This window comes from Delphinapterus leucas, chromosome 18 (genome assembly GCF_059928025.1).
Source record: "Delphinapterus leucas isolate spDelLeu-1000000601 "Yukka" chromosome 18, BTC_Dleu_Yukka2, whole genome shotgun sequence".
NCBI lineage: Eukaryota > Metazoa > Chordata > Mammalia > Artiodactyla > Monodontidae > Delphinapterus > Delphinapterus leucas.
Window position 1 is genome coordinate 17,863,785 of NC_143146.1, and position 12,130 is coordinate 17,875,914.

A 12,130-nucleotide genomic window follows, 5' to 3' on the forward strand; every position below is an offset into this window, starting at 1 on the left:
TGTTTCTAACAGGAAAACATGTACCTTTATATTGTCTTGATTTTGTACCTCTTTCAGCTTCCATTCCTTTAGCCTTACAAAACAAAATCCTAGAAGGAATGGGGTATTGATGCTTGAAGCATTGGTAGTGTTCTAAATTTACGACAAGGGAACTGAAAAGTAAATGAATTCTTCTCCCACCAAAGTCATGAAAAGACATTTCTAACAGGTCCAAAGCAGCCCTTTGTGATTTAGAGGGAGACTATCAGGCCAGCCTCCAGATAGGGCTGCACAGATCCAGAAGATTACTGTATAAAGTAATCCCCTTTGATATGACCTGAATTAAGTGAATAGTTGAAAGTTAGCTGCTCTGGGTACCTTAACTTTCACACTTCTTTCTCAGTTGATAACTTTGGCTGTCTTGCCTGTGTGAACATATACATGCACATAACAATGAAGAGCCTACCTTCCTCATTTTGTATGTGAAGACAAGGAAAGGAAATTCATCTGGTGATTTTTTTGGTTGTTGTTATTTGGTAGTTTTATCATTTGTAATAGTGACCAGTCCAGCAATACCAAAAATGGTTTTTAAACCCACATGATCAAAACAATGTGAATAATTGGTGAGATCTTTTTTGGAAGAACCAGTTCATAGGAGTTAAACCCAAGTAGTTTCTCACCATAACTAACCATATATTTAACCAGTTTCTTTGTAATTTGAACATGAAAACCTAATAAAATTTATCTAATGGCATGATAATATAATAAAATTGCAGAATGTTAGTATTTAGTAGGGCTCACACATCCTGGTTTCACCAAGATACATTTACTGCCCACCATACTAGCTATTTCACACCCTACAGACTATCCCACTTTAAAACTATGAATTCTCAGAACTGATGGTCATTCACTAGTTTTTCACAGAAAAATATCATTTCCATTTAAAGTCATTAGTTAAAAAGAAACAAAAACCCCAAGAATGCATGTCCTGAATAACTAAAAAAAATGGGTTTGTTTTCACTTCCAATTCCTCTTGCATTTTTCTGAATTCACTACCATTATTTCTTTATATTCATAGTAATAATTTTCCTTAATTATGTCTCCAAATCCATGCTTCAGAAGTGGTGTTAGAATCATACACTTACAGTCTGTGACTTTCAGTGTCCTCTTGACTTCTCCACTTCCTGATCCCCTGCAACCATCTTCATCATCACAGCCCCCGCTGACCAGTTCAGCCATGTCGCCACCACTGCCCATGTGAAGTTCCCACTTGCTGGGCTTGGGTGACCTACCCTGTAACAGCTAAACATGGATACCAAACACATTTATTAATAGAAAATTCAAATCATTTAAGGGTACTATTCAACAATATGTAGAAATTAGTACTATTTTCTTATGTGGATCCACTGTTTTGATGTAGACACCTTACCACATCAAGTATGCAAGAAAGATCAAAAACTACTGAAATAATAATAAATAATGGGCAAGATTTTATAGCTGTAAAGAGCTACAGTCTGCCTATTAGATCTGTGATACAGCTTTGGAAAGCAAATAAAACCAGGTCTTCTTGCCCATGGATACTTTGGTTAGAGAATCCGCTGTTTAAGCAGGGTAAATCAAACTCCAGTACAACACAACCCCCTCTGCAGTGTGTTGCCTGATAATATTGTACTGTTTTGTAAACCAACAGTCCAAAATTTCCCAAAAAGAAGAGTGCTATTCTTCCAGAAAAGATTCAGTGAAAGGAATATAGAATTCTGGACATGTACATTTATAGTTTTATTTAAACTTCATGGATTAAATACTTAGACCAATGTACATGGCACAGAACTGAACCGTGGAACAAAAGACTTAGGTTCTACTTCCATTTATATGAATTACTTAAGAAATTTAACCAACTTCTTGTTCTTGGTTCTCAAGTATCTCATTTACTTTTATGAGCAAAATAGATGAACTAGACATTTCCCCCTATAGCATGGGGAAAATAATTTTTTCAAATAATATTGGACATGCCTAAACTCCTTTTCCAAAAGGTGATGTTATGAATAATAGACTATTTCACTTAAAGCTAAGACTGAGTAAAATGATCCAATATGTGACATTTACCCCTCTAAGGCAGTTTTGGAGGACACGTGACCAAGCGTGAGCACTAGAGGGCCCTGCCATATTGTGAATGAAATATATTGCAGCTGAACAGTTAATGGGCATTAAAATTTTCAGGGTGTTTTATGAAAGTATTAGGGTTATTTCTCAGAGATTTTCCAGATAACAGTATTAATTAGCAGACAATAATCAAACACACAACTCAATGATGGCATTGTATATTGATAAAATAAAGAGCAATCCATCCTCGGTACACGTAAGACAAATATGTTTAGCAGATAAAGAACACTAAGATTAAGCACCTGGACTCTGACAATTGATAAACTTTCAAAATTAAAAATAAAATTAGGTCACGAATTCTGAAATGTATTTTCTTAAAATTTATTTTCCTTGACAAAAATGAAATGTTAAAACAATTTGACAATAATTTAAAAATTCCGATCAGGATTTATTTCTATTGATCAGCATTTCCCAAGTGTTAATAGGTGTTAAATTTTAAAAGAAGGCTTCTTCCATGGTCAAGTGAATTTGGGATTAAGTTAAACCAAGCTTCTTATTGTGTTTAATGCACAGATATGTATGCCACTTCCTATAGTGGGCTGTGGCAATGGGGAAATACAGATACGTAATAAAGCATATAAAAATTCAAAAATCTGAAAAAGGAAAGGAAAAATAAATGTCATTATATTATAAAAATTATATTTAAATGTTTTATAAATTTTTAATACAATAATACCATTTATCATTTGTTATTTAACATAATCATAAAGGGCTGGGACTCAGAGGTCCAACATACCAAGAATTAAATCCTGATTCTGACATATATTAATCATATGACATTGGACATTGGGCAAGTCCCTGAATAACTCAGCTCTTTCATAACTAAAATAAAGACAATAATATACCTGGATCATTATTCTTATTATGAGAAAAATATCTAAATTATACTGCATGGTGTTGCCACATTAAAAATTAATATATTTTGCTAATTACTATCTTTGTTATTATATATTCTATTGCAATATTGCTTAAACACTCAGAACACAATAATTGAAAACTTATTTGATAAAGAATTCAATTACATGATTTACATTAAAATTTTTCAAAGTCGTAGCTTACACGTACAATAAAAGCCAAACTCTCTGATGATGTGTTATTCCTTTTGTCACTGACACTTTTTCCCAACGTTTTCCAATTTCAACTTTATTTCCCCTTTACTTCCCTAAGTATTCTTCCAATATTTTACTGGCACCTTGGTCAGAACAAGAAAGAATCTCACAAACAGCACCAACAATGTATAAGTCACGAAGATCCAACTCAGTGAATTTGAACTCAGAAACGCAGACAGAAAGATAGCACATGTAAAACAAAACTTACTGTTTTAGGTAACTGGTTTTGGTTGAAAGCAATTAGCTGCATTAACTATCAGAGAATGATTCATTAATTTATATTGACTTGCAAAAATAATAGATGACACTAGAGAAAAAAATATTTTTTTAAAAAATTAATATATTTACTACTTTTATCTTCTCCATCACTTCAGTGACACTCCAAGAAACATCTAAGGCACGCAAACTCATATTTTTAAGAAATAATACTATATAAAACTATATTTTAATTTAAACTATGTGTGGTGGAGCAGGATTATAAAATGGGCCCCAAGACTTCTTACTCAAATCCCTGGGACTGTGAATATGTCACTGTCACATCCATTGCATTACATGGCAAAAGGAATTTCACGAATGATCAGCTTATCCAAATACATCCACGATCCCGTCTGATCCATGCTTCCAGGTCCCCAGTGATCCCACCTCTCTCTGGTAGAGTCAACATCTCCATCTGCATCTCCTCTGCATGAAGATTCTGCTTTAAATGCTCCCTATCTTACTTCTCAATCATCATACATCCACAATAGTTCATTTTCATTCTCACAATTATATTAAAACTTAATTTGTGAAAATTCCCAATAAATTTCTAATCAACAAAAACAATGAGCTTTTTGCAGTTAGACCCTTATTCAAAATGCCACTTCTTTGGGACTAAACTATTCTGATTTCTCCTTAGCTTGATCATCTTTCTCCTCACTTCCAAAACAGTAAAAATGTTTCAGTTAATAATGTAAATCCCCTGTTCTTTCTTTTTAGTCTCTTTCTGGGAATCCATCGTAACAGATTGTGCTCTCACCTGTATACAGAGCACACTCAGGTCTTTATTTGCAGCCCTTGTTACTCTTTAGCTCACCAGTAAGCAGTAGTTAGATATAAAATGTATTCTACTACTTTGCATCTTAAAATAGAAAACTCACCTCCACTATTCAGGTATCATTACAACTTATCTCCCCAACTCCCTCATTGTGGGGGGACATTGGTCTCTTCTGCCTACTACCAGCATATTATTTTCCTCAAATCAGTATTTTCACCATGTCATTTCTCTGCCTTAGTGCTTTTTGTGACTCTATACTGGTTTCAACATGTATCCAGCAGAGAAATATCAGTCTGGATAGATGAGTCACAGAAAGAAGTCCTGGGATGAAATGTTTGGGAAATTCATACTATGTCCCCTTCTTGAGATCTAGGAACTAAAGGCTCATGGGGAATCTTACAGTAAGTAATCTGTTTAGTTGAGATTCACCTTGCATTTTCCAAATTAACATAAGCAAATTAGCCCCTCCCCTCACACAACAACCATTGACATACTTTGGAAATAAGTCCATAATGAAAAGTTCAAATTTAGCCTCCAGTCAAGGTCCCATAAAATATACTGATTTAAAAAAAAATTATATCTAAAGCAGCACCCAAATTCCACTGCAGAGCAATTTGGTTTTCTCACAGAAATTGTGTGAATTTATATGTTTATAATTTTGCTTATGCTTGTTTTATGTTCTCTTCTTTATCACTATTATCATTATAAACAATATGACATGATATCACTAACTTAATTCTGTCTTTGAAGGAGGGAACCCATATCAGAGTAAAAATGTCTCCCTTCATCCTCATCCTGCCTTGGCTCTGAGTTTGTCCATATGGAAAGATGATGGCACTTTGAACACTTCAACCGATTCCCCTGTCATGGAGGGTAGAAAGTTGATCAATACATACATATTTACAGAAATATTACAACATAGGAAAGGGCATGATTTTGAGTCCCAGTCACACATTAATTGTGTGCCTTTAAGCAAATCACTTAAGCCCATTAAAGCTCATTTTATTCTATTGAATAATAATCCAAAGGAAAGCACTTTATATACTATAAAGCACTGCATTCATTTACAGTGTTCCGTGCAAAACACCGCATCCATAAAATTGAGAAGCTTACAAAGTAAGGACAGAGTAGAAAAAAAATTCAACAACTTTTAGAGTGCTCCTTTTTTCCTCAGCACCATGCAATTTGTGCGGTCAGCTGATTAGCTGAAAATAGTTTTGATGACTGATGCTTCCTGCTTATGTTTAATTGGTTTAGGAAGCTCATTAGGGATGCTATCTCAGAGGATGAATTTGGTGGGTAGAATATCTGATGACTCTGAGGCAAATGTGTTTCTTTCAGCTGGTGAATTAATCTCTCAACAGACTCAATTTGCCTTTTACTAACTGTCTGGCAATATCCCATGGTTGCAATAGCCTTTCAAACACTTAGAATAAAATCTTGCTATAGATGGCTTACATACACATGTTTGCTGTGAAAGAGAAACATATTCATCACATTCAACAATCTTCACACGAGAGCAATGGAATGTGCTGCAAAATCTGACATATAATGATACATCTCTAAAATATTCCCTCCATCCGTTTCCAATCATTTACACAGATATACAAAAAGTAAATATGTGTTTAGAACATATTAGTCATCATATGTTCTAGTCATCTATTCAAACACAGACATGGTAAAAGATTCTGTTTTACAATTTTGTGTTATTGATGGGTATATATGTTGGGTGGTAAAAATTCAAATGTTGACAGAAAATTTCAAATCAGAAAAATGAAGGCGTAGAAAAAATTGTCCTTTCATTTCATCATTAATAAAATATCTCTAAAGAATATATCTTAAGTATAGAACAAAAAATTCTCTATGTATAAATACATGTTAATATATACATATATATGAATTTAATTTCGTTATAAACAAATTGGTATCTGTACTTTCATACAATTCAAGTAAAACCTACAAAGAAATGTATGGGAAATAGGAAAACAACAGAAGCTTATAACATTTAAAAATTGGAACTCTGATTCAAAATTCCTTATGACGTATTTTTTAAATTTATCTTTGTAATAACATATTTAGATTAGACCTTTTTTTATAAAAAAACCTCTTTATATAACTGCTCCCATTTTTATCTTGCAATTTAACTTCCCTTTCCTCAAACCTCCAATTCTGTTCCCATCTATACCCCAACCCACTCCTCCCTATTTTCACCTTCATCCCTTAAACTTTTTCATCTTTTAAATGTTTTTCTTATAGTAAACTTGTCCACTCTCTTTCAGACTTAGAAAATATTTTATCCACATAACCTAAATACCACGAATCTCCAGATTATATTAAAGATTATATTTTCAAAAGCAGTTAAACCTTTATAGGCTATTCTACCTAAAAAGCCAAACACATTTTACAATATGTCATGTTATGTTAAGTTGACCAGACACGGAAGTCACTTCTGTCGGATTTCTTGTCAGTGTTTGCTTTAACTTTGAGCTTTCTGATCACAGCTTCTGTTGTGCTGGTAATTTGAAAGGTCACTGTTCAGTGACATTTGGTTTATGCAATGCAGTCTGGTGATTTATAAAAGTCTTATGATTTTGTAAATAGAATACTGAACTTAGGAAAGGCTTACTACATTCATTCTCTGGCCTCTTAAACTGCAAAGAAGTCATCTGTTCTTTTTCCCCTAAGAAAATTCTGCATACCTCCCTTCCACTATGCCTGAACCTTACCTCCAACTCAAAATGTGGCCAGTTCCATTTTCTGAGCTGCCATAACAAAAGTGACCAGATAAGATTTATAATTAATGTGTGCCTTAGTCCAAACTCTAAACTAGACCTCACAGGATAGTTAAAACTAAAAGCTGGTGAGTTAAGTGCAGGAATAAAAGGAAACAGGGACATAACCTCAAATAAGACTCAGGAAAATTTTTGGCCCTAAAGAGGAAGTGTGCATGCCAAACATTATCAATTATCAAATGGCTTTTGTGAAAAGTCTATGTCAAAACACTCCAGGGACCCAAAAAGAACTGGTGAAAAAGCAAAACAACCTTTCTTATGAGACAACCCCAGAGTTACTGTTGGAGACGTCTATGAAAACATCCATGACACGTCAGCTGGACAGGTCCAGGAGAGCATAAGAGGAGTAGGGGAAGATACAAGGACATTTGGGGAGGTAAGCAATGTAAAATGACCCTGAAGCAGGAGGAGAGGAAGGGGAGAAGAAAAGTGGAGGTTATAAGTAAACTAAAAGCCCACAACCTGTTCAGTGGAATAACTAGATGTGCAATGAGAAATCCCGAGTCAAACATTTTATTATGGGGTGACATGATGTATAACAATTATACCACTGAAAATTTTTTAAAGTGTGAAAATTATTTTCTTGATGACACTACTTCAAAGCTAATTTCTTAATTTTCTAGATCACTGCATGTTCACCAACACACGCATACACACGCACACAAAATCACATATACATACTGTCACCCACCAATATTATAGGACAGAAACAATCATCCAGGTTTCTAGCTGACGCAGTTTCATCTATGATTGAAATTAAAGGGCATTCTAAACAAGAATGATCAGATATTAAATAATTTTATTATTTTGCATTCCTGAGGTACAGAATAAATTTATATTGTTCATGCTGTGGTTTATCATTGTGAAGTCATTTTCTTAACATGTCAAAAGGCTGTATGTCTTTAACTAGGTCCTCATATGCATGGGGAGGATTTAAATATCCACCAAAATGATACAGACTCACATGGAAATTTGCCTCAGATGTGCAGTTACTTGTGCCCTGGATCACTTCAGGAAACTGCCTCTGCCTGGTATAGGTGTCACGGAAATTAAAGGTACAAGTAACTTACTGTTGAGAACACGTTTAATTATTTGCCTAGTTGTCCTATACCATCTTCCTGACATGACAGAGCCCAGCAAATGAAGTTCTAAAGTCAAGGATAGACCAAAACTGAACATCTACTGCTTCTGAGAAAAATAAGTGAAAGCATTCCAAAGCATACAGGGATTGATTGAAGATGAATTCAACACAACCCAATATCATCTAGTGAATCAGGCTTCTATTCACCACACTCTACCATATCATAAAGGTAGTTTTACATGCATTTCCTAGTTAATGGTGTAGATAGTATTAATTTTACATGTGTTAGCAGGTGAATGGTTTTCTTCCCTCAACCTACCTGCTAAATGTTCCCTCACCTGGTTTAGTCATAAAGAACAGAACTGTCAGTACCAGCATCTTAGTTATCTGCTCTGACAGGAAGACCAGGTCATTTTTACATGGTATACAAAAATCAGCCCTTTCCATCATTAACCTAGATTCTTCCTTAACATTTCTTTTTTATTGCCTTAATGTGTTTCTGACAAGACTAGAAGATTTATATCATTCAACTGTTATGTGTTTTAATCATAGTCCTTTAATCATTTATCTGCATAAGACTGATGTCATAGAAAGAAAATAAAAAAGAAAGAAAGAAAAGGAAGGAGGAAAGAAGGATGATGTTAATCACGATGTGTTGCCAATGTAAGGGCTCCCTGATTAGAAAAGATTTTTATTTGTTAATTCATCACAATTTCCATTACCTTTTTCAAAGAACTGTGGAGGATTGCAAATCCATTTAAAACCTGGTTTTGGTAACCAATCTAGATTGCCTTTGTTGGCCAGCTGTGCAGAATTCATTCTCCAACGTTCTATTAAAACATTCTAGGGGGCTTCCCTGGTGGCGCAGTGGTTGAGAGTCCGCCTGCCAATGCAGGGGACATGGGTTCGTGCCCCGGTCCGGGAAGATCCCACATGCCGCGGAGCGGCTGGGCCCATGAGCCATGGCTGCTGAGCCTGCACGTCCGGAGCCTGTGCTCCACAACGGGAGCGGCCACAACAGTGAGAGGCCCGCGTACCGCCAAAAAAAAAATTCTAGGAAAATTCCCCTAAAGTTTCCCAGTCTATGAAAGGTTTACTTCCAAAAGGAACTCATTCTGATCCCATTTAGTATGATACCCTTGTGTATACCAGATGGTTACGAGAGTTCTATCTTCATAAATGTCATTCTGGTTTTCACCTTTGCAGTGAAGTTCCCTTAATCTAGCTTTCTTTACATAAACTATAAAAATATGGACAGAGATATACCAAGAGAGGATTAAGGGAATGTGATTTTACTAATATTCTAGAAGTAATTTGAGAAAAATTGTTTGAGGCTGTGGTTGTCTTGGGGAGGGAGTAGGTGGGTATTCTAGGCCAAATTCCCATTAACTATTTACATGCGTGAACTGAAATCATTTAATCTTGCTGAGCCTAAATGTTTCAGCTGAAAAATGAAGAGGGTGAAAGATCCTAAATGTGTCTTAAAACTCCAGAGTTTTCAATTCTAACATGTTTCAAGCCATTCTAACATTTGGTTTAGAAATAGGTCTTACATCATCAAGGCTTATTGTAGTCCTCCTTGATATTCATTTCAGTTCTATTCTTGCACTCCTTTTTCTGCTAGATTTAATTTTTTTAAAAAAAGTATACATCTACTATGGGTTAAATTGTGTTTCTGCAAAAATATATGTTGAAGCCCAAACCCCTAGTACCTCAGAATGTGATCTTATTTGGAAATAGGATCTTCACAGAGGTAATCAAGGTAAAATGAGGTAATTTGGGTGGGCCCTAATCTAATATGATTAGTGTCCTTATAAAAAGGGGAAATTTGAACACAGAGACAGACATGTTCAGAAGGAAGGCTGTATGAAGAGAGAAGGAGAATTCCATGAAGGTGAAGGATTAGACTGATACACCTACAAGCCAAGGCATATGAAGGATTTCCAGCAAACCACTGGCAGCTAGGAGAGAGCCATATAACAGATAACCCTCACAGCCCTCAGAAGGAACCAACCTTGCTGACATCTGGAATTCAGATTTCTCACCTCTAGAACTGTGACACAATAATTTTTTTTTAAGCCACCCATTCTGTGGTACCTTATTACCACAGTCCTAACAACTGAACACAAAATTACATACTAAAAAGTGCATAAATGATAAATGTACAACTCCAAGAATGTTTCAACCTGACCTCAGCCATGTGACCACCATAATCACGACACAAAACACTACCATCATCCCAGAAGCCTCCTTTATGCCTCAGTCATTTTCTTCTCCCAAAGATAACACAAGTTTGACTTCCTTCACCACAGATTCACCTTTTTTCTGAGGAACTTTATATGAACTTAAGCACAGTCTGTGACACTATAGGTATAGCAGCAGTTTATTCATTTAACTGCTGTATTTTATTCTACTGTATCAGTGAAGCATACCTTTTCATTCTTCTGTTGGTGGGCAATCCTACAGTTCCGTGTAGGACATAAAAAAAGCATTGGTATGAAAAAGTTTTTAATGTATTTTGGTATAAAGAGCCAGTCATATCTGCTGGTTATATAGCTAAATGTGTAATCATTCCACCATAGAGGTAGGTATCTGTTAAAGCAAACTACCTTTATTATTTATTTTTCTCCTTCTTAATATTAATGTATAATTTACTCATAATAGAGTGTATAGCTCTTAAATATACAGCTCAATGAGTTCCCCCATAGGTCCACACACAAAAATACAACTCAGATTAAAAATATATCACAAGGACCCAAGAAATCTCATTGTCATCAGAGTCAATAACTGCAATCAAAAGATAACTCCTATTCTGACCTCAGTTCACCTAGATTCATTTTGCCAGTTAATGAACTTCACAGAAATAGTGTCATGCAGTATATAACCTGTTGCATATGGCTGTTTTTATTCAACATTATGTTTTAAACATTCATCACATTCTTATATGTTCCAATAGTTCATTCTTTATTATTGTGCAGGGGAGGAAAAATATCATTTCCTTCTAAATTCTCAGCTAGAGCCCCTGTAACAAAAAACAGATTAACAACAACAACAACAAAAAAACCAGATTAACAACAGAAAAACATACACATTTTTTTAATAGAAGTTTTACATGACACAGTAGCCTTCGTTAGGAAGATGCAGTTAAAGCTGAGCATTTTTATACTAGGCTTGATGAGGACTGGAAAATAGTGATAGGACAAAAAGAGAGAAAATTCGATAGGACAAAAAAGGAAATGGGGTAAATGTAGTAAACTGGGGAAAACAGCAAGGCTTGGGCATTCAGACTCCCCTTGGCATCATTCACTCCTATTTGGAGATAAGGATGCTCCTTTCCTGGGGTACAAGGAGGGAACCTCTCATATGAGGGTTTTATGACCTGCTTCATGGAAAGGTCAGAAAATACTTCCTGTACCTGACGTATCTCAAATTTCTTTCTGCCAGGGCGACATAGTTTTGGTAGTGTATCCTGAATCCTATCAATTGCAATATAGGTGTTCCATTTTACGAATTAGCAGCAATTTGTTGATTTATGTCGATGTAATTGGACAATTCATCTGCTTCTAATTTGGGGCTATGATAAATAATGTTGATCAAATATTCTTGTGCAAATCTTTTGATGGATTTAAGCATTCATTGATCTTGAGTATACATCCAGGAGTGGAATTGTTGGGTCATAGGGTATATAAATATTTAGCCTTAGTAGATATTTCCAAACAGCTTTTCAATACAGTTGCTCACATTTACATTCCTACCAGTAATATATGAGAGTCACAGTTATTTCACGACTTCTGCAACACTTGGTATTATTGGTCATTTTAATCTTAGGTATTCTGTGGGAGTGCAGTGGTATTTTAGCGTCATTTTAATTTGCATTTTACCAATGATTAATGATTTTCATATGATTTGGTTTTTTTGGTATCCTCTAATATAAAGTGTCTTTTCAAGTCACTTGACCATGGGAAAAAAATAG

At 35.1% G+C, this 12,130-nt stretch overlaps 1 protein-coding gene across 1 annotated transcript in view; it reads right to left on the reverse strand.

Annotated features, from left to right (window-relative positions):
• Positions 1-260: 260 nt before the first annotated feature.
• The window catches only part of GPC5 (glypican 5), a 639,840-nt gene continuing 627,970 nt past the window's right edge, over positions 261-12,130 (reverse strand). The window contains exon 7 of the mRNA XM_022576945.3: positions 261-1,281. Within this exon, the coding sequence (XP_022432653.2) occupies positions 997-1,281 (285 nt within the window). The 3' untranslated portion in view covers positions 261-996. The remainder of the gene's footprint in view (positions 1,282-12,130) is intronic.